Source organism: Protopterus annectens, chromosome 7.part0 (assembly GCF_019279795.1).
Source record: "Protopterus annectens isolate FY-2018-M chromosome 7.part0, PAN1.0, whole genome shotgun sequence".
NCBI lineage: Eukaryota > Metazoa > Chordata > Ceratodontiformes > Protopteridae > Protopterus > Protopterus annectens.
This window is the reverse complement of record NC_056739.1, coordinates 774,812,058-774,835,075: the sequence shown is the minus strand read 5'-3', so window position 1 is coordinate 774,835,075 and position 23,018 is coordinate 774,812,058. Positions and strand designations below refer to the sequence as shown.

The window sequence follows — 23,018 nt, the reverse complement described above, 5'->3', positions numbered from 1 at the left end:
CTCTGATTCCAGCTTTGACCTCCTCATTCAGCCTTCCCTTCTCCTCCACCGCCTTTCCCAGATACTTGAAGGTATTAACCCATTCCACTATTTTCCCTTCTATCACAGTTTTCAGCTTCTTCTAATTTTCCCCATTTTCTGCCATTTCAACAGCCTTATCTGTATTCAATTTCATCCCACATGCCTTCAGTTTTGCATTCCATTCCCATATCTTTCTCTGAAGTTCTTGCTCAGACACTGCCTGTAATGGCACGTCATCTGCATACAGCAGCTTTGTTGATCTATCCCCTCCAACCTGTTTGCTGATGTAGTCCATTACCAGTATAAATAGCAGTGGGCTCAGAGCTGAACCCTGATGCATGCCTTTTCCCCCATAAGCCCCTGTGTAAGTCCAAACACTGTTCGCACTTGAGTCATTGGGTCCTTGTACATAGTCTGCACTAATTCTACCAATGCTTCTGAGACTCTGAACCACTGGAGGACAGCCCAAATCAGCTTTCTTGGGATCCTGTCATATGTTTTCTCCAAGTCTAGAAATGCCCAGTTGGACTCTTTCCTCATCTCTAGTTTCTTCTAAAATATCTTTCTCACAGCAAACATCAGATCAGTTGTGCTGCATCCTGCTCTGAATCTGAACTACTCATCTCCCATCTTACGTTCTACTGCTGTGTGCATTCATTTATTAATCACCCTGTCCAGAATTTTCATACAGTGTGATAGGAGTTTGATATCTCTACACTGCCCACAGTTGTGAATGTCCCCTTTGTTCTTGTACACAGTTCTACTCTTCTGACATAGTTTCAGCTATTCTCTAGTCATCTACGATAGGTATTTCTCTCCAAAATGTATGAGTACCCTCAGCAGCCATTTCTCCCCTATCTCACCCAACATCTTGATCATATCTGCTGTGACTGTATCTCATCCTGCTGCTTTCCTTGACTTCATTTCCTTAGTGTTGTTCTTACTTCTAAGCAGCAGCATAACTTATGAAAAAAAATCACTTTCTTGGTTTCTGTTTTGAAACTTAGCTAACATGGATCATAAACTCTCATGCATTTGTTGAAAAAGCCTCAAAACCAACCTGAAGATCCAGCCTTTTTAAACCTAGACAATGAAACTCAACACCTAAACCCAACGGGAGCTTATTCCAACATTTGAAATTAGAAAAGAACATAAATCTGTGCCTTCTACTGATTTTAACAATAGTAAGACAGTAAGTGATACTACTGTCCCGCAGTGATCTTACATTTTCATTTAATGCCAATCCTAACAAAATCCTAAGAACTAATCATGTTAACCTAAATATAATCTTCCCCTCATACCCTGTAAAAGATGCTGTGCCAACCTAAAAATGACAAGATGCTCCGTGTAATCTATCTCCTTACAAGCTGAAATCCTTCTAGTAAATTTCCTCAGTACATTGTCAAGCAACAACAACACATCTCTCCTGGAGTGACATGTCATTATATTAGATATTTTTCTGAATATTAGAGACTTACATTCATGCTAGTATTTTGGGTCGTGGTAGCATTATTTTCCATAAAAGTTTATTATTAATAAGAATCCTATGATGTCCTTCTGTTCTAATGTTGCAGTATTCTTTACATGAGGGATTCCCTGCCAAGGATGACCCAATGTCCAGTCAGTATACCAAAGCCTTTTATTACTGTGAGTACATGAGATGTTGCATGTATGCCACTAGTGAACGTAGACCATAAAAGTGACATCCAGACGTACAGTCCTCAGAACTTCTCTGCTGCCAGTCCGAACACCATTTTTGATTGTCAGTCTGCTTGCCCGAGTTACTTGCTGGTGAATTCATCTTCAGATAATTACCCAGTTGGGGTTTTTGCTTTTTTGCTACTGTTTTCTCAGTCATCCAGGAAAGGCAAATGCCAGAGTGGGAGACAAATTCCACATAAGGATAGTCATAAGCAGTGTCTCTTTTGTTTAGGGCTTAGTCACAACCATATGTCTTGCTCTATTTGCAAGATGTTTGTCCCTAAAACCTCATGGAGTTGGCTTTCCTCCTTAGCAATTTACTTACAAAACCATCTTCTTAAGAGCTTGGTGAAAGATGTTATGCAGAGTATGTATGGGCTTTTGGGTGAATTGTCTTTGAAGAGAAAGGCCAAAAAGCCTAGGCTTCACTCTTTGACTGTGTCTCCTTATTTGGATGCCTCTCTTGAGGCCAGTGAAGGCCCAGAGATCTGTCCAGACTTAGGTTTGGATTCATCAGCAGGAACTAGTTTGGAAGTTGCCAGGGATCTAAACACAACCACATCCTCCTAGGCCCTGCAGATGTCCATATCAGATGGTCAGGGGGAAACGAGACTTGTTATTTAAATTTCTAGCTAGGGAGGAAGTACCTTCTATTATTATAGAGTTTAGCCCAACATCAGTCCCTTCCTCTTCTGACAAAGCAGATGTACAACCTAAAAAGAAACAAAAAAACAAGCATCTTTCTGCACCCACAGATGCTCAGTCTGAGTGACATACCTTCAACCAAGGCTTATTTAGTGCCCTTATGGCCCTTAAGCCTCCTTCAGGTCTCTCTGTTCCACCACGTACTTTAACTTCCTCTCCCCAATGAGGGTTAGAGAACAGGATTATTCAGAGGAGGAGGTTCCTCAGGGGATGAATCTCTAGCTTATTCCAGCCAGATTCCTTCCCCTTTGGAGTATGCTTCTCCAGAAAAAGAAGAATCTAATTGTACAGAATCTCCAGTTGAGGAGATGACTTTTGGGGAAACTATTGTTAAGGGAATTCTTTAAGTGGGATTGCTCGCAGGTTTCAGATGTGCAGAAGAGATATTATGACCTCTTACAAATGGAGTCCACTTCTCCTTCTGCTGTCCCTCCTGTTCTGCTGCTTTTTTGGATGTTTTTTCTTTAGTATCAAAAACTCCAGATTCACAACCCCCTCCCCCTAGGAAGCCAGACCACTTCTATAAGGTTGCAGAGGATAGCATGTTTCTTTTTAAGTGCACCTCTGCTGATCCTGCGCTGGTCTTTGTGGCTTCAGATAAACCCTCTAGATTACTGCCATCCACTACCTTTATTCCTTCTGATAAGGACAGTAGGAATATAGAAAGGTTGTGTAAGAGGATCTACACTTCTGCTACCCTAGCCTTTCATGCTATTAACTATCAAACCCATATGACCAGATATGTTTTGGCCCTCCTGTCCATGGCCACTCAAGCAGTCTCTGAGCTTCCAGATTCTGAGGGAAAGGATTATGCTTTTTCTGTACTTGCAGGTTCCTCAAAGGGTAGCACGCCATTCTATTAAATGCAGCTATGATGCAGCAGAAGCACCTGCCATGTGGCTGCATTTGGTTCTGTTCTGAGAAGATACTCTTGGATGAGGCCTCAACCACTACCAGATGGCATTAAAGCAAAGTTAACAGATGCTGCTCTAGATAATAATACCTTGTATGGTTCTGCAGCTGCTGAGTTATTTAAGTCTCTGCAATAGAAAGGTAAGTATTTACCTCTGGCCAGACGTCAAATGAGGAAGTTTCAGTGGTACCTAAAATCAATCTGGATGCAGCATGCACATCCACTGGATTCATAGTTCCTCTTTTTCCTTGCCTAAAGAAGGAGCTTCATTGGTGGATTCATCAGATGTCTCTGAACCAGGTCTCCCTTTGCATCCTCCTATTCCCACTCGAGCTGTTTACAGATGCCTCCAACATAGGCTGGGGGGCAAACTTTGCTTCCATGAAGGTACAGGGCCTTTGGTCCCCTTCTCAAAGGAAGGAGCACATCAATATCAAAGAGATGAGGGCAATTCTGCGAAATCTTCAGGTCTTTCATCCTCTTTTCCATCCAGGTCTTGTCAAACTGTTTACAGACAACATCACAGTCCTTGGGTATGTAAACAAATGGGGGGGGGGGGGGGGCGCGAAATCTTACCTTCAGTGCAGTTAGCTCTCATGACATGGGACCTGGCAGTTCAGTACCATGTAACTCTTCAGGCAGTGTACATCTGTTCCAGTCAGACTTTTGTGGCAAACACTCTGAGCAGGTCCATGACTCAATCCCACAAATGAATGCTTCACAGGGATGAGTTTCTGTGCATTGTCAACCAGTGGGTTATTCCTCAAGTAGATCTCTTTGCCTCCAGTCTGAACAGACAACTTCCTCAATTTTAAACCAGAGTCCCAGGCCCTCTGGTTTGGAAGGTGGACGCCCTATTGATGTTTCTTTATACATCCCCCCTTTTCTCTCATTCAGAAGGTCCTGCTCAACATTCAGCAGGACAAACCAAAAATCTTGCTGGTCACTCCCTTTTGGCTAATACAGAATTGGTTCACTCTTCTTTTGCATTTAGCCAATGGCAATCACCGCAAGTTACCTCACAGGGTGGACCTTCTCACACAAGACAAAGGATCTCTTATCCATCCACATGTGGCAACTCTGCATCTGACTCTGTGGGTGATAGGGTTCTGATTCCTTTTGGACACCTGTTCTGTAAGGATGTGCTTAGGGTTCTGCAGGAGGCCAGGAAACCCAATACCGGAAAATACTATTAATCCAAATGGAAGAGGTTTTCTATCTGGCGTCTTTCACAAACTCAGGATCCACTGGATGTGGATGTTCCAGTGGTTCTTTCTTATATGTGTGAATTGCTCAAGACTAGTTTGGCCTATTCTTCTATTAAGGCCCACTTGTCAGCTGTTTCTGCCTGTCTGCCTTCATCTCCTCCTTTGGCTTCCAGATTGGAGGTTAAATTATTCCTTAAAGGCATCCTTCACATGAGACCTCATAGGAAACCTATTCTTCCTCCTTGGGATCTTATTTTGTTATGGAAAAGTTGACTGTGGCTCCTTTTGAACCTGCAACCACAGCCTCCATGCAGCATTATACTTGGAAGACTGTTCTGCTGTTAGCCTTGACTTTTGCCAGAAGGGTGTCTGATCTTCAAGCCTTTATGGCTTTTCCTCATTTTCTGGTGTTTCACAAGGATAGGGTGTCTTTGCGTACTAACCCTTATTTTATGCCTGAGGTTGTGAATGAGCTGTCTCTTAACCAATCTATTCATTTGCCCACTTTTTTCCCTCCTCCACAATCTACTAGGGAGAAGGTTTTACACACCTTGGATGTACATAGACAACTCAACATTTTATTTGGATAAGAATAAAGCTTTCACGAAGTCTGATCAGCTTTTTATTTCTTTTCATCCCAGAACTCTGGGATTGCCTGTCTCCAAGCAGACTATTTCTTCTTGGCTGTTTAAGGCTATTTCCTTTTGTTATGTTTTTCATGATAAGAGCCTTCCTTATTCTTTTAAGGCTCCCTCTACTAGGGCTGTGGCTTCTTCTGGTGCTTTCTTCAAAGCTTTGGACACTAACTCCATTCTTGAAGCAGTTTCCTGGACTTCTGTACATACCTTTACCAAACATTACAATTTGGATGGCATTTCCAGATCCAGAGCTGGCTTTCTAGAATGCTCTTCTGGTCCTTCCTCCTCCCAAGTTTCGTCCTGTGCTTTGGTACTCTCTCTCATGTAAAGAATACTGCAACATTAGAATAGAAGGACATAAAATATCTTTCAGTTTTTCCCAGTTAGACGTTGCCACAGTGGAACTCCGGTCCACTAATGATTGGCAGTGGATTTTTACGGTGCTGAGTTGCCAGCCCAATGCCCAACCTTCAAAGAAGGCACACCCATTCATGCACACACCTACCTGCATGTCTTTAAACATCACTCAACTGCAGGGAGGACATGCAGACTCCACACAGAAGGTGCTCTAGCCAAGAATCGAATGGGAGAACCTCTTGCTGTGAGGTGACAATGCCAACCGCTTCACCATCGTGGTTAGTTATATTAAATATTACCATACCAATAGATGTCCTTCTCATCTATGTTGCAGTATTCTATCCCTACTTCCCTCCTTCCCCTGGTTTTTGTTTTTCTTACTGGATGTGTGCTTCACCTCCTTTTGTTCCTTAGACTGGCATTCCTTCTGGGGCATTCAGTTCTGAGGATTGTATGTCCAGACGTTGCTTTAATGGCCTACATTCGCTAATGGCATACATGCGACGTCTCATGTGCTTGCAGTAGTAAAAGGTTTTGATATACTAGCTGGACATCAGGTCATCCTCAGCAGGGAATCCCTCATGTAAAGAATACTGCAACATAGAAGGGAAGGAAGGGTGTATATTACGTAATCGAACTGTTAAAAGTTCGAACGTCATATGGTCGACACCATATGATCAAACTTTTAAAAGTTTGAATGTTTCAACAGAGATCTCCATACAGTGCAGAATGGGAAGATTTCCTTTTCATGCACTGTAGTTCAATCTCAGAGTTGGTATATTTAAAGACCGGGGGGTGTGGGGGAGCTTGCCACCCTGCTTAAAACGGTCAGGTAGGTTTTTTCTGTTAATTTTTCTTTTTAGCTTTTCGAACTCAGAGTAGTTGAAGTCACCTAGTGTGCCTTCTTTGAAGGTTGGGCGTTGGGCTGGCAACTCAGCACCGTAAAAATCCACCGTCGCATGTATGCCTCATATCATACGTTCCGGCCCCAAAATCCGGACAACACCAAGAAAGGAGGGGGGGTGTCCATATTCATAAAGGACACCCACACCTCAAGGTTGGTGGCAACGCACGATGCATCTGAGACCATCCAGGTGCAATTAACCATAGGCAAGACTGCTCTGCAATTTGTAGCATGTTACAGGCCACCCTCTCAAACTCAGGAACCTCACATGGCCTTCCTGAAAACATTGGAGGGGATAAATGTATATCCAAACACCATCATACTAGGTGACTTCAACTACCCTAATATAGACTGGGAACACTACTCAAGCCCGAACACTCTAACCCAAAGATTCCTGGAGTTCATAAACTCAAATGCCATGGAACAACTAGTCACCATCCCCACAAGAGGTGAAAACATACTTGATCTCATCATCACGAACATGGGATCAAAATGTTCAACACCGGAAGTATACCCCTCACTGGTGAGATCAGATCATAAACTAATCTCGCTGGAGGTCCTCATCCCGCCCCCACCTGAAACAAAAAAAGACCACAGTGAAAAACTTCTCAAAAGCCGATTTCACACTTCTAAAAACTAGTGTGGTCTCCTTTAAGGCCCCTGAGCCAGTGGTAAACATTACTCAAACCGCTGAATCACTTACAAATGCCTTCTACCAGCACCTACAGGACTGCATGGATCAGGCAATCCCAAACAAAACTAAGACTCTCTGTACCAAAGGCAAGCGTCCAGTCTGGTGGACCCCAGCCATAAACAAGCTCTACAACAAAAGGAGGAAGCTACTACAAGATAGAGCAAAATCCTTGAAAGGTAAGACACCTTTGATCATTATAAGTAAAAAACTAAGAGCTCTCATAAAATCATCCAAGGCAAATTTTGAGAGAAAAATCGCCAAGGACTCTTAAGACAATCATAAGGCCTTCTTTAGCTATGTTAGAAACCTAGGAGGAAACTCCCAGATATGCTCAGAATTAGTTCAAAATGATGTGAAAATTACTGAACCTACACACATTGCTAACATACTGGCTGACAGGTTCAGTGCAAACTTCTCCCCCCCCCCAAAAGGAGAGATATCTATTCCAGAGAATTGTAGCCCCCAAACATCTCCAACGCCCAGGTGAGAACTGCCCTCACTAAGGCAAAAACACAGCATCCATGGGACCGGATGGTGTCCCCGGCTGTGTGCTTCATGAACTCAATGAGGAATTAAACCCACAGTTAGGACAGCTGTTTAATCTTAGCCTCACCTCAGGATACGTACCCAAGGAGTGGCGCACGGCGACTGTGGTCCCACTTCATAAGGGCGGTGCCTCCACAGACCCTGGAAATTACCGCCCCATTAGCTTGACAAGCCTTATCTGCAAAGCCATGGAGAGGATCATAATGGAACTCATAAATAAAGACATAGGGAACTTGCAGACTTTGGATCCAACCCAGTTTGGCTTTGTCAAAGGCAGATCCTGCCTCTTAAACTTGGTTGACTTTTTCGAGACAGTCACCAAGGCCATTGATGAGGGAAAGGCAGTCCATACAGCCTACCTCGACCTAGCAAAGGCCTTCGACACAATACCCCACTCAGGTATCATCGAAAAACTCATCAGCTTGAATGTAAACCCATACATCACAAGATGGGTTGCAAACTGGCTAAGCGACAGAACCCACAGGGTCAGAGTTGCTGGAGCCATGTCAGACTCAAAGCCTGTCACAAGTGGTGTCCCACAGGGCTCAGTCCTGGGTCCACTCTTGTTCGGCATCTACTTTTCTGAAGTACAAGCAAACACAGGAGGGTTATGGCTGACAAAGTTTGCAGATGACTGCAAACTGGGCCATAGTCGAAAACACATCTGACACAGATATCCTCCAGAAGGGCCTCACAGAAACGGATAACTGGTGCCAGAGCCATGGCCTGAAGTTAAACGCCAAAAATGCATAGTCATACCCTTCGGGAAAAACAAGGTTACCCCTAGCTACCATATAGGTGACAATCCACTGAGCACAGAAAAGTCATCAGGGATCTGGGGACCCAAGTTGACAGTAGTCTTCGTTTGACACTCATGTTGCTAAAGTAGTTAGGAAAACCTTCTATATCGCCCACCTGATCATGAAGGGATTCACATCTAGATCAAGGGAGGTCATCGTCCCCTGTACTCATCACTCATTAGACCTATGATTGAGTACAATGCCCGTTCGAATGTATCTGACCAGACACCTGATGCAGCTTGAAAGGCCCCAAAAGTTCCTCACCAAAAGGATAAAGGGTCTCAAAAATATGTCTTATGCTGCCCGACTGAAAGAACTCCAGCTTTATTCAGTCTCATACCGCTTGCTCAGAGGTGACCTGTGCCTGACATATAAGGCCATGTCAAACCCAGATTTGATGAATATGCTTCACCGCAAAAAATCTAGATCCCTCAGAACCACATAGGCGGGAGACTTAAACCTTGACATGGTTATAAATAGAACGTGCTGGAGGGACAGATTCATCACCCAGAGACTCCCTATGCTGTGGAACAAAATCCCGGTACATGTGAGGCAGAGCACCTCGCTGGCCTTGTTCAAGAGGAATCTTGACCAATGGATGGGAGATCGCAGATATACCCCAGGGATTACTTCAGTGTCACTGCTTGACAGAGGCACAGAAAAATGATAGGCATAGTTTTTATTCAAACTAAAGGGGTGGCGAAAGCCACATAACTATGGGCTAGGCTTATAAATGCCCTTGGGCAGATAGCCTAGTATGAACCTATGAACCTATGAACCTATGAACTTTTAAAAGTTTGATCATATGGCTTTGACCATATGATGTTCGAACGTTTAAAAATTTGATAACGTAATATACACCGAAGAATGACACCTGTCATTATGGTACACAACTATACTATCTTTAATACCCCACGTAACCTGGATTACAGCATTGTTTATTATTTAGCTCTTATGGTTCCAAACTGCAACACTTTCTATTTATTAGTATCCATAGAGTTAATCCCTGATCAGTAATCATGCTGAAACATACAAATAGAATCCAGTGGTTTTATGTTATCACTGGAAGCACAACGGAACCCAATTTTTGTATTATCTACGTACTTAGATACCCAATGCAGACTGGATACTGGAAGTAAGGGAAACCTAATACTAAGCAGTATAGGGCCCAAAATTGTGTTCTAAGGTACTACTGAACTGACTACCTTATGTCTGGACAATAATAACTAGCTTTTACCTATTGCAGGATCCATCTCTTTATGTATGGACTGACTCTCTTTTGTAGGAGGTTCTACATGGTCACTTTTTGAAAGGCATGGTCTTAGGCTTAAGGCAGAGGTACACCACAGACACACTCCAGTCCATATCCAGAGTTACACTAACAGGTCCATAAAAGTCAAACAGGCCAATTAAAAGAAACATCTGATGTTATTAATCTTTATTCATTCCTTACTAATGGCTGTCAGTTCCTTCCTCGGAACCCAGTCGGCCTTGTAACAAGCTCATGCCAGCCAAAAAACTCTCGAGCTAAGCTTTTACCCACAATGCTCTTCTACCTGTTACCTCAGATCTTGTCTGCTGCGTAGCTGTAAAACCTTGTCAAGCCAGCTCTCAGCTAAGTACTTAAATTTTTGCATATAAAAGAGTTTTTCTTAAATTGTTTGTCCTAATTTTCATTCTAAACTCCCTTCTTTAACCCATCACTAGTCTTTACCCACTTTTGAGTATCTTTCCAGTTTCTTTTTCCTCAAATACCTTACGGTAATCTCAAGTACCATTGTTGGTACGGCCCTTTCCCTTTGCCCTTTGTGATAATCCTTCAATGCCATTGCTGGTATTCCTTTCTTCTATTTAGTTTTCTTCTCCAAAAAAAAAAAATGTTTCCTCTACCATTTTTGGTATTATTGGATAGTTGAATTGTGGTATGATGGCAGAGGAAAAAGGAGCTTCAGGCTTTAAGCAGTGCGACAAGTGTAGTCACAAGATGCCTAACAGTGATACTCAGCTTTCATGTGTCTATTGTTTGGAAGTTCTCCATCTTTCTGTACAGCCTCCTAGTACAATTTACCAGGGGTTCAGTTCTCAAACCCTTAATGAAAGGAGAAACAAGTTGATTCTGAAGGGCCTCCTTAAGATGCCCTTCTCAGAGGCTATCTCTGCGTCAGAGGTCTCACTGCCTCCCAGAAAAGATCAGAAAGAGCATAAAAAGAGACCACATTCTGTTCATTCTTCACCCTCCGGTGATAGGAAGGAGGAACCAAGACCAACATTTCCAAAAATGACACCCTCTGCTCCAGAGCCGAAACCAGCTTCTAAGGCACCGTCTTCAGTACCATCAACAATAATTTTATTGTCAGCACCTATTCTGGCACCGACAATGTCTACAGCACCCACCCAGCCTAAACTGCAAATTTTGACTTCCACACTGACCATGGCACCTACTACAGCCACAGCACCGAGCTTGGCCAAAGTATCTCTTCCAAGTTTGAACACCTCTGCTACAAAGGTCTCTAAACTCAAGACATTGGTGCCAGTAGATCATACTGCACAGACTCAGTACTCCCATTCAGTGGATCTTTTTGTTGGGCAGCAATTTACCCCTTTTTTAGAACAGCCAGAGTCCCCATCGGGGATATCCACTAGATCGACCAGGAGCCTCTCGTAACTGGACATGGTGCGTCTTGTGGACCAGCTGCTGACAGCCAGAGGAATTGCTACACCTTCTAAGACCCCATTCAGTTTCGGACTTGGGAATCTATCTCCATGGACTCCAGCTTATTCTCCTCCTTTGACCTCTTTGCAGGCTTCAAAGTACTTGGCACCAATGCCTTTCTCAGTTTTCACACCTTTGGTGCCACTAGTGGATCTCACTGTGGCTCTGAAGTCATCCCTTTGGCCTTCAACTCACTCAGAGCCAGGCCATCCTCAGGTTCAGGACTGGACTGCAGGCTCCTTGGCACCTGGTATGGCTCCAGGTTTTTCTACGGTGCCGTCTGCCATGGTTCCAGGACCACTGTTGGTACCGAGTCCCCCTGAGGCTCCATCCTTGGGATCGGGTTCATCAGAGCAGGGTGTGACCCCAGTTCCAAGGTTGTCCTTCTTGGTTCTGGACTCCCATCCCACTTCTGGAGGGCCAGCTTTCCAAGTGATGGAGAGGGCCCTTGCCTCTGCAGGCAGGCTGTCAGCATTGAAACCCCAGATATGTCCTTCCTTTGAGCTGCAGCTGACACAAGCCACTGCTTCAGGACATCAAGCACAAGAGCCTCAGGATACCCTACCACAAGGTGAGTCCTCTTCAGAAGCTCCCACTGAAGAGGTACTGTGCAAGAGGATGTGCAAGAGGAAGCACGTGCATTCACCTGAGGAGTCTCTCACTGAGGACATGGACTATGATGAAGGGGAGGGGTCCCCACAGTCACCCCCTGATGATGTCTCATTTGGAGACATCCTTGACATACTGAAGCAGAGAGGTGACTAGAAACACAACAATCCCTCCTCCGAGGAGTCTGTGTTCCTGCAGGCTTTTCGTGCTCGACCCACTACTTCCTGGGCGACCCCGCCTGCAGATGAGTTTGTTCATCTCATTGTGCAGCATGCATGGAAGAGTCCAGATACCATTGAACTGATCCCATGGAGGCCAGACAAAATTTTATGTCCTCCTCCTGAGCAGCACCTACACTGGTCCATGGGTCTTCCAGCAGACGCGATGGTAGTGGAGGCTGCAACGAAAAAGGAACTGGCTGAGGAGACCCAGACTGTCCACCCCCCAAACAGGGAGTCTCGGGTGGTGGACAGGTTAGGGAAGTGAGTTTTTGCATCATCGACCTTTGCTGTTAGGTCTTTGAATTATCTGGCACACTTCACCAGGCTTCAGAGAGACTTAGTTGCAAAACTGTCCAAAACCATAGCAAGAGCTGTTTCTGACAAGGTCCACGACAAAGTCGCCTTGCAGTTAGCTACCCTGGAATCCATATCCAACTTTTCCATGTGTCTGATTTCTCATGTCACTGAAGGAGCAGCCAGAGTAGCGGGTTCAGGTGTTGTCATGAGACGTCATGCCTGGATGCACCTTTGTGACTTTGCAGACCCTTTTAAGTCTTCTTTTCGTAACACTCCAGTGGAAGCTTCTTCTCTTTTTGGCCCAAAAGTGAAAGATACATTGGCCAGGTGTGAAAAGGACGGCAAGACCCTGTCTGGCATGGGCGTCCATTTTTCCACTCCTCAGCATCCATACTCTAGGAACCAGAGGAGTGGAAATATGTAGCACAAGAAATCACAGGGTCCTTTCCATGACACGTGGCGAGTATACTCTCCGGGGCACGGGAGGTAACTCATCTAGAAGGTGTCCTACAGGGGCAGAGGTGGTCTGCGTAACCAGGGCTGCCAAGATTCTTTCTCTGGACAACCCTATCAGCACTCCTGAGTAGCAGCCTGATTGCTTTCCTCCAGAAGCAGTCGGGGGACATTTTTCCTTACACCTTTCTGTCTGGCTAACAATAGCAATGGATTTATGGGTGCAACAGATCATAACCAGAGGATACCATGTCACAATCAATCTTTACCCAAAGTCACCAAGTCTAATTCCTGATGTTCCAACTAGTCAAAGGGAAACAGCAGCACTAGAAACTTAAAAGGTGCTTCAAAAAAGAGTCATCCAGACAGTCCCACCAGACCAGATAGGATCTGGATTCTACTCAAGATTTTTTTAGTGCCAAAGAAGACAGGGGACTGGAGACCAATACTGGATCTCAGCATCCTAAACAAATTTGTCAAACAAGAAAAATTCCAGATGGTCACGATTCAGTCTATCCTCCCTTTCTTGGAGAAAGATGATTGGATGTGCTCAATAGATCTTCAGGATGCATCTTACCACATAAAAGTGGACAAGCGTTCCAGAAGATTTCTTCACTTCCGGCTAGGGGCCAATCACTTTCAATTCCGTGTGCTGCCCTTCAGACTCTCTACAGCCCTCAGAGTGTGCACCAAGTTGATGGCAGTGGTAACAGCTCACTTGAGATTACAAGGATTCCAGGTGTTTCCATATCTAGACAACTGGCTCCTCACTGCCCCTACCAAGCGCCTACTGGAGATAGCACTAAACTACACACTTGAACTAGCAGAATCCAATAAACTGGGGAAAGTGCAACCTGTTTCCCTCTCAATCCTTAGAATTTAGCAGAGTGATTTTCAACACAAATGCTTGCCAAGTTTCTCTCCCGGGCCACAGACTACACAGGATAAGATCCCATATCTGGGTGGATTCGCTGTCAAAATCTAGTCCCAGCTCAAACAATCCTTCAACTGCTGGGTTCCATGGCAGCGTCAATTACTATAGTGCCCTTGGAAAGACTACACATGAGAATTCTCCAATGGCTCCTTCTAACATAATGGTACACCTTACCACATCCCTTGTCCTTTCAAATATGAATAACTCAGTGATGCAAGAGTGATTTAATGTGGTGGATGAAGCCAGATGGACAACAATGGAGTCTCCCCTTTCACCCACAACAGCCCAAGGCCACAGTGACTATGGACACTTCCCTGATAAGGTGGGGGGGGGGTTTACCAGGGGAAGATGGTCCAAGCCACTTGGTCAGACATAGAGGCCCACCTGCATATCAATGTCCTAGAACTGAGGGCAGTGCTTCTTGTGTTGCAAGCATTTCAATCCATCCTTCTGTCAGGGACAACATGTCAGTAGTCTGGTACATCAACAAACAAGGGGGAACCAAGTCCTACCCGTTGTGTCGAGAAGCCATGAGAATTTGACAATGGGCGGTAGCTTCCAACCGCTTTCTAATTGCAATGCATATTCCCAGGAGTTCCAACATTATTGCAGACAAGCTGAGCAGATGCATCCTACTGCCTCATGAGTGGTCCCTCTATCCTATTATGGCAGTGAAGATCTTCAACCACTGGGGCCAGCCTTGTTGCAATCTATTCGCCTCTCCAGCAAACCACAAATGCAGCAGCTACTTTGCCCTAATTCCCCCATGGGGGAGTCCCAGAGGGATGCTCTGATTCATGATTGGCCCACGGGACTTCTTTATGCTTTTCCTCCCTTTCCCCTGATTCCACAAGTTCTAAAGGAAGCCCGTCATCTGAGAAGCAGAATAATCCTCATTGCCCCTTACTGGCCATGACAAATTTGGTTTCCCTTCCTCTGGCCTCGCCTAGGATATCAACCATGGATTCTGGATCCAACTCGAGAACTGATCTCACACCCACAAGGGTTGACTCACCCAAATATCTCCAGTCTCAAGCTGACAGCTTGGTTTCTCCACTTCAGGTAATTGCCAGGCAGAATAACCTTACCTCCCCAGTGCATAATATCCTTCTGGCTCCACATAAACAATCCACCAGGAAAATCTATCTCAGCAAGTGAAAGAGGTTCTTTATTTGGTCCAGACAAAGACAATTAGATCCTTGTTCAGCTCCTGTTAGTGTGGTTTTTGGATTATTTATCAAGTCTTCTCCATTCAGGAGCAGCAGTCTGAACCATCCGAGTACACTTAGCTGCTATCTCAAACTTCCATAATGGGTTTCGAGACTCATCGCTAATCTCCCATCATCTCTGCAAAACTTTCTTAAAAGGTGCCTTGCGTATTAGGCCACCCTTCAGGGAACCCATTGAACCTTGGAATTTAAAACTAGTACTACAATCTCTGACACAGTCACCTTTTGAACCTGCTTCCACTTGCGACCTTAAGTTCCTGTCCTGGAAATCTCTATTTTTGATAGCTGTCACATCAGCCAGACGCATTTCAGAGCTTCAGGCTTTGTGTATTAAACGTCCTTATATGGTATTTCATAAGGACAGAGTATCAGTCCAGACTAATCCTTCCTTTCTGCCCAAGGTTATCTCAGACTTGACAATTAACCAAATGATTGACCTTCCAGTCTTTTTCCCCAACTGTTCAAACAAAGCAGAGTACTGTCTTCATTTGCTGGATGTTCATAGACAGTTACATTTTTTACCTGGACAGAACAAAGTCAGTATGTAAATCAGACCAGCTATTCGTGTCCTATTCAGGCCCGAAATTGAGAAACCCTGTCTCAAAAGTAACTTTGTCCAAGTGGTTGAGAAACTGTATATCCTGGATTTACCAATGAAATAAAATTTCTCTACCAAGCAAAGTCAGAGCACATTCTACCAGGTCAGTAGCAACTTCTGTTGCTTTTCATGCAAAGGCTTCATTGAATGATATTTGTGCATCTGAAACTTCGGCTACCCCTCACACCTTTATCACTCATTACAAATTGGATTTGGCCTCCAGGGGAAGAGCATCTTTTGGTTCAATGGTACTCAGGAACATCCTTCCATAAGGGCCTCCCAGGACTAAAGGTAGCTAAGGACTCTGTCCCATCAGTAAGGAATGAATGAAGATTAACAACATCAGATAAAGAAGTTATGTTCTTATCATAACGTTCCATCTGTGTTGTTCATCTTCATTCATTCATTGCATCCCACCCTCCTTCCCCCTCCAGAGGCTCCTGGGGGATCGAATTGGGTCTTACTCCTACTTTAGGGTTTCTGCTCAGAGACAGCCTCTGCTTTACTAATACTGGGCAAACTTGATCTGAGGTAACAGGGAGAAGGGCACTGTGGGTAAAAGCTTACCTCAAGAGTTTTTTGACTGACATGAGCTTGCTACAAGGCCGGCTCAGTTCCTAAGACAGAACTGACACCCATCAGTAATGAATGAATGAAGATGAACAACACAGATGGAACATTATGGTAAGAACATAACTTCTTTTTTTCTGCTACGAATCTATATTGGCTTACATCTGATTCATGGCCAAAAGCAGGCTCACCTATTAAAAATGACATCAAGCATCTCTTAAACATTTACCAAAAAAAAAAATGTTTCTCATAGGGTGATTATTCTGAACTATACCCGATCATCCTTGTTCATGTATGGGGACAACATTTGTGACTTCTCAGAGTAATGACACTGATCAGAACTACAAGAAAGGGTTAAACAAATTAGGCAGGTCTACCAATAGACATGTGTAGTAATGCATCCCTAAAGGAGCACACAAATTATCAACCTCCATACATCAAGCATCCTTTCTGACTGTTAAGAAATATTAGAACAATTAACCAGGCTAACATCAACCAACCCAACTAATGGAACAAGAAGACAAATGGATGAAACTATGTCAGAAGAGCAGTCTTTAAATATTTTGCCCTTTAGCTTAGGATCACTAACCAGTGAGTTTTCAGAACTCAAGGGTCAACTTTGGAGTTACTGAGATTCTGATAATTAATATATTTATAACATAGTTTCTTGTTGTTAGGAAATGTTGCCATATATTCATTATACTTTGATTTAGATATTACTATAGCCTACCTTAATTACATGGCTGCATTTATAAATTTAATTATAAATTCTTATACTAGCCATAAACCCGAACTGTCTTTATGGGCTATACCTACATGTATTCTTCTATTCACTAATGGCTTAAGTTTTGAATGCCACCACAGTGGCAAGGCATTTTTATTACTATATACATTCTGAGTACACACCTCAAATTCATGCAAGAAAGTTTTGCATAAACTCTTGAGTGATACCATATATTCATGCAAATCCTGGTATAGACATCAGCCCAAGTTACATTTACAGTATTTTTAAGTCTTTAATACTCCCAAGTGAATACCTACAAATCGCAGCTGATACTCTGGCCTACCCAGTATCCATCTTGATTAACCAATCTCTGTCAGAAAGTTACGTTCCCACACTGTTGAAAGTTTCACATATAATTCCCCTCCACAAAGGCGGAACCTCCACAGAACTAACCAATTACCGCCCCATAGCTATTCTCTCTCCACTCTCTAAAATACTAGAGAGATGCATACACTCTCAGGTCTCAGACTACCTCCTTACTAACAACCTCCTTTCCAATACTCAGCATGGTTTCTGACCAAACCATAGCACCACCACTGCCTTACTCTCCTTTACTAACACTATCCTTCAGCATAAAAACAATGGCTATCTCTCCTCTGCTACTTTCCTAGACATATCTAAAGCATTTGACATGGTCCCACAGAAACAACTTATCTCTGTCCTCAATAACCTATCCTTCTCACAATCAGTCACCAACTGGTTTCAGAGTTACCTGTCTGACCGCCAGCAATCCGTTGTATGGCAGAATGACATATCTCCCCAACTACCTGTCTCCATAGGGGTTCCCCAAGGATCCATCCTTGGACCCCTACTCTTCTCTGTTTTCACCAATAATCTAGCCTCTGCCACCAAACATGGCACACTCATACAATATGCAGATGACTCAACCATCATCTGCTCAGCCCAGTCCCTACCCAAACTGCAAAAAGTCACACAGGAAGCCTTTTCCTCTGTTGAAACTTGGTTATCCAATGCTCAATTAATACTCAACCCAAACAAAACTAAGCTACTCATCTTCCAACCCACCAAACATACTCAAAACAACTCTCTCTTTAACATCACAGCAAAAGACAACACCACTATATACCCAACTGAACACACCAAATTACTCAGAGTGGAAATAGACAATAAACTAAAATTTGACATTCAGATATCCATTACCATAAAAAAGTCCACAAAAAAACTAGGAGTGTTATACAGAAATAAGCAACTTCTCACCAAAGCAACAAAGATTTCAATAGCAAATTCCCACCTTATGTCCACCCTACTTTATGCCTCTCCAGTATATACTAACCTAAGGCAATGGATCTAAACAAGCTAGAGACCTGTTACAACAAAATTGCCAAATTCACCACAGGGGCATCCTACCATAGTCACCACTGTCTCTCACCTGCTGAACTGGGCTGGCTTGAACTCCCTCACCTCCTTCAATGGTATCAACTCTCACTCGCCCACAAACTAGTAAACCATCCACTGAATGTCCCATCCCTCCAGAATCTACTCCAACCCTATCACACCACCAGACCACTAAGATCCAGCAACAAAAATCACTTGCAGATCACTAAAGCCAATAACTCTGCTGGTGAAGCACTATTCTCTTACACCATAGCCAAATTATGGAACTCCCTCCCACCCACAATTACCTCTGTACCATCATGCACCCACTTCAAAACTTTACTAAAAGCGCACCTAAAAACATGCTGGCTATGTCCTTGCAACTCCCACTCTAATATCACCCACCCCATCCAACCACTACCTTTCTTTCCACTCCACTAACTACCTTGATTATAGCAAGCTGAAATGCTCATAAGCCTAGTACTTATTATACAGCAGGAACTTCTTATTGTAACATTTGTTAATGTCTGTTATGTACTTCACAGGTAAAGATTCTAGTTGTCTACTGATGTACTATGTTCTTCATCTGTAAATATGTTGTAATTAATTGCTATGTAAATTGTTAATCAATATGTAATCCAATGTAACTACTGTCTGTTTATTTTAACTGTGGAGCTTTTCTCCCCGGGCCACTGCTGAAAATGGACCTACGTCCAGTCGGACACTCCCGGTCAACAAATATAAATAAATAAATAATAAATAATATACTTCTGACTTTTAGAATGGCACTGTTTAGTTCCTGGTGTAACAGAATCTATGACAATATGGTCTGAATTGCCTAGATGTGATAATGGCAGCCTTGTTTGGTTAACAAAATAAAATAAAGTAAGCTGTGTCCTCAAGTTCGAAACTTAACTAAACGAGTAAAATTATTCTTATCCATCATTTCCAGAAATACACATTCTCCACAAGAGAAGATAACATTTCTCCCGTTGTTCTAGATTTCGTCTTAGGATCCTATGACAACATGATTCTGAAAGTATCCCTTCTTCCTGTGACATCAGTTTCTATATAGCCAGTGTCTTCAGTACCACACTTGACTAAGCATTTCTGGCCCTTAAATATTTATAAATAAATATGGTCATGCCTCTGCCCTTTGGCTCAGAGCATAAACTTTCAAATTTGCAATTTAGCAGGCAGCAATAATAATGAAGATTGATGCAATTCATTACAGTAATTTTGTAAGTGTTTAAGTAGGCCTTAATTTGTAACTCATTAAACTTCTTGTCAAGACTACAAGCATTCACATAATAAACACCTATATTATTATTAGATCTTGGCCCTGAGGCCATCCCCTCCCAGACTATCAAGCCCTTGTCTTCACCTTTTGACCCATTCTTCCCCCTACTGGCTGGCTACAGTCACATTTATATCTCAGGACAAATAATTTTAACCAGTATGCATATAATGTGCTTAAACTTTGTAAACATGTTGCAGCATATATACTTGAAAGAAGTGGCGATATTAACAGCATCTAACAATGTGCAAGCAAAATTAAAACTTCATGTGCATTTTCAGGAGGAAAAGTTGGTACAAGACAAAATAAGATTAAAAAGGTTTATCCTAAATTAAATATTCGAAAAATCCAAAATATTAGAACATATCCAACAAGAAGCCATTGCTTTCCAGCATACTGGTTGGCAGCATTATTCAAGAAAATATGCCTCAAAATGTTTTAAACAGAAAAACAGCATCTTCCAGATTTCAGGTTACATAAAATTAAGAAACTCGATTAATGCTGCTACATTTAAACAACACAGTGTCTATCAAGATCCAGTTCTTTTTAACTGTAGTAACAAGGTTTGTTTTAAATTAGGGAAAAAAAGTCAAGGAACAGAAACAAATGAATGTAAGTGGATAACCAGTAATAAAGATAACAGGAAGGGCCTAATGAAATATAATAACATTTAATAAGAACTTTTGCTGAACATATATCTTTACATGGCAGAACGAGCCAGCTAACAGTAGTAAATGAAATAAGTGAAATTTCAGACCAACTCTAGTCCTGGCACAGAACTCAACAGGTAGCATGCTTGCCTCTGATACTAGAAGATCAAAGGTTTTGAGTTTATTCCCAGCCTAGGTATTTGTACACCTCCTGGTATCTTATTAGCTATGGTTGTGCCTCTTTCATATTCTGCCTAGACATGAACTGTTGATATGGATTACCACAACGTTCTAGATGAGACTACAATGCAGCATAACAGGGATTCCGGCCCTCCTGAGTGTGCCGTCCTTCAAATGAGGTTTTAAACCAAGGCCCCACCTGCCTGAGTTGATGGTAGCTTCTGTGGATGTAAAAGATCTTATGGCACTTATCAAAAAAAAGTAGTGGGAATTCCCCTGTGTCCTTTTCAAATTTCCCTTTCTCAGTAATACTACCATTATGAGTCTCCTCTGAAAAGAGGCTCAAAGCCTAGTCAGGCTAACCTGGATAGAAACATGAAATATATATGCAAGGAATGACAAGGAAGAGATGGCAGTCAGTCTATTTCAAAGTTTTTTTTACAATTATGGAAGATGCACTCCTACTGCTGTTAGGTTTGTATGATTAGGGCATCCCTTCTCAGCTATCCCTACAACTATCTGAGTTCTGACCCAGATTCAGATTATGGCCATCAGTAGCTCAGGCCAGTCCAATGGCATCTGAGCAGACATCTTGATATTATTTCACCAGAATCTCTTTAAAATGGTGCAAAACCTGTATTCAAAGTGATAAAGGGGTCACAGACAAGGGTTGTAAAGTGGCTACCACAAAATGTTGGCCTGACTTCAACTGCAGACTCCCCTGTTAAGACATGTTTTTCCCTAGAAGCAGTGCAGGGATATTACATACCTCTCAACTGTTCAGATTTTTGCCTCATATTTTTGGTCTGTTCCTCATAAATGTTTTGTTTTCTGGGAAATGATTGTTAAATACATGAGGGTGGAAGTTAGAAAATAACAGGCTTTTGATTTTCGGACTTCATACCCTTCAGAAAATTCATGCTAATTGAAAATTTGTTACTTTATTAACTTTTTAAGTTTATAAGTGAGATATTTAAAATGTCCTTATTTTGGGGTCTTTATTACTTATGTTTTTCTTGCCCTAAGTGGTTGAAAGGTATGATATTTCATTACAGTTCAAGCACTGCCTTTTGTTATCTAAAAATTCAGTTTGGAATGGTGACCGTGTATTGTAGTTACTAGACCAGATTGACTTGGGAGGAAACTTCTGATGTTAATCATGATCTGGCCTTGGTTTAAAACTACAGAAAAGCTGCAGAAGCCATGATCAGCTTTTTCATATGCACTTCCCATCCTGCTAGTTAAATTGGCAGAGGGCCTTTTCAGCCCAGCTCTGCTTACCTGTTTTGAACACAATCTCATTAGCAGAAGTAGCTATACACAGAGAAAGAGAATGTTTTCATTTGCGTCACTTCAGTAAAGAAAAAGAGGAACAGATTACTTACCTGAAATTTCAGAGCTGCACATGACTTGTAAGGAGTCAGCTAACTGTTTCTCGTCAAGATCCATCAAAAGGACACAGATAAATTTAACAGTTTTTTTTCTGAAAAGACCTGATGAAAATGTCCTTTGAGCCTGCAGCAAAATGCGTGCACTAAAACTGTTCAAAAGTTCCCTTACACAGAGTTTACCTTTGTTATCACTTTCAAGTTGCAAGACAACTTCCTGTTTCCTGAAAGCACAGTGTTTTCCTGGGAGCGTGCATGTGCACGCATGTCTGTGTGTGTGAGTTGTCTTACGGTGTATTTGTATGGAAATGGGTGTACTCGTTACACATCTAATTATAATTTATCACTTTAAAGTGAAGCAGCCATCATCATGTTCATATTGCAACAGAATTCTTTCCCAGTATGTTTACCCTTTATGCAAATGATTAACAATTCAACATTTATCTGGCAATGCAGAGAGTTAAGACTGTGATCAGTTAACAAGCTGTTTTTATGTGGTCCAGTGTTTGATTCCCAAAGCTTCCATCTTTGCAAGTCACTTAACCAGACAATGATGGGCTGAGTCTGAAAATGGTCCGCATGGATTGATCCTCTACCTTGGCTAAATAAGATACAAATAAAAGGTTTACAGTTCAGTATACTCTGTCCTAGCACATAAAAGAATGGAGACCCATGAACATTAAGATAAGTGGGTATATTTTTGATGTAAGACACAGTTGGATATCAAGCTGGGCCTTTGTGCTGACATCTAAAGCTACATAGACAGGATATCTTCACTGTCTGATTACATCTATAAAACTAAATTCTTAGTGTCTGTCATTCCACGTTGATATCTACCTCTCTGTTTAGCTTAACTTTATATAAATGTGCCTCTACAGTTGTAATTTTGTAGAAGTACATCTGTAGGGTTGTATGCCAGTGTGTATTACATAGGACCTTGGTAAACTGTAGTATGTACAACATAGGATTGTATTACACAGAGGGGTACTTCTGTTGTATTACACAGGACCTGGGTATACTCTGGCATGTACGACATAAGAATGTGTTACATAGAGGTGTACTTCTGTTTTATTACAGAGGACCTGGATGTACTCTGGCATGTACTAGACAGGCGTACTCCAGGGTGTGTTACACAGCTGAAATTTGTGTATAGGACTGGTTATAAACTGCTCCCCAGTTGCTTGTAAACTTGTTATATGACATTGTAATACTTTGACTGCAGGAAGCATTTTCTCTAGCCTGCCTTCTGTGGCATACACAGTTTTCCATCCCT

General features: G+C 42.5%; 1 protein-coding gene across 2 annotated transcripts in view; it reads right to left on the bottom strand.

Annotated features, from left to right (window-relative positions):
• Positions 1-21,916, bottom strand: part of LOC122806682 (E3 ubiquitin-protein ligase RNF144A-like) — a 157,181-nt gene extending 135,265 nt beyond the window's left edge. For both annotated transcript variants that reach the window (XM_044077300.1, XM_044077301.1), the window contains exon 1: positions 21,743-21,916. In XM_044077300.1, the coding sequence (XP_043933235.1) occupies positions 21,743-21,806 (64 nt within the window). In that variant the 5' untranslated portion in view covers positions 21,807-21,916. The remainder of the gene's footprint in view (positions 1-21,742) is intronic.
• Positions 21,917-23,018: the final 1,102 nt, after the last annotated feature.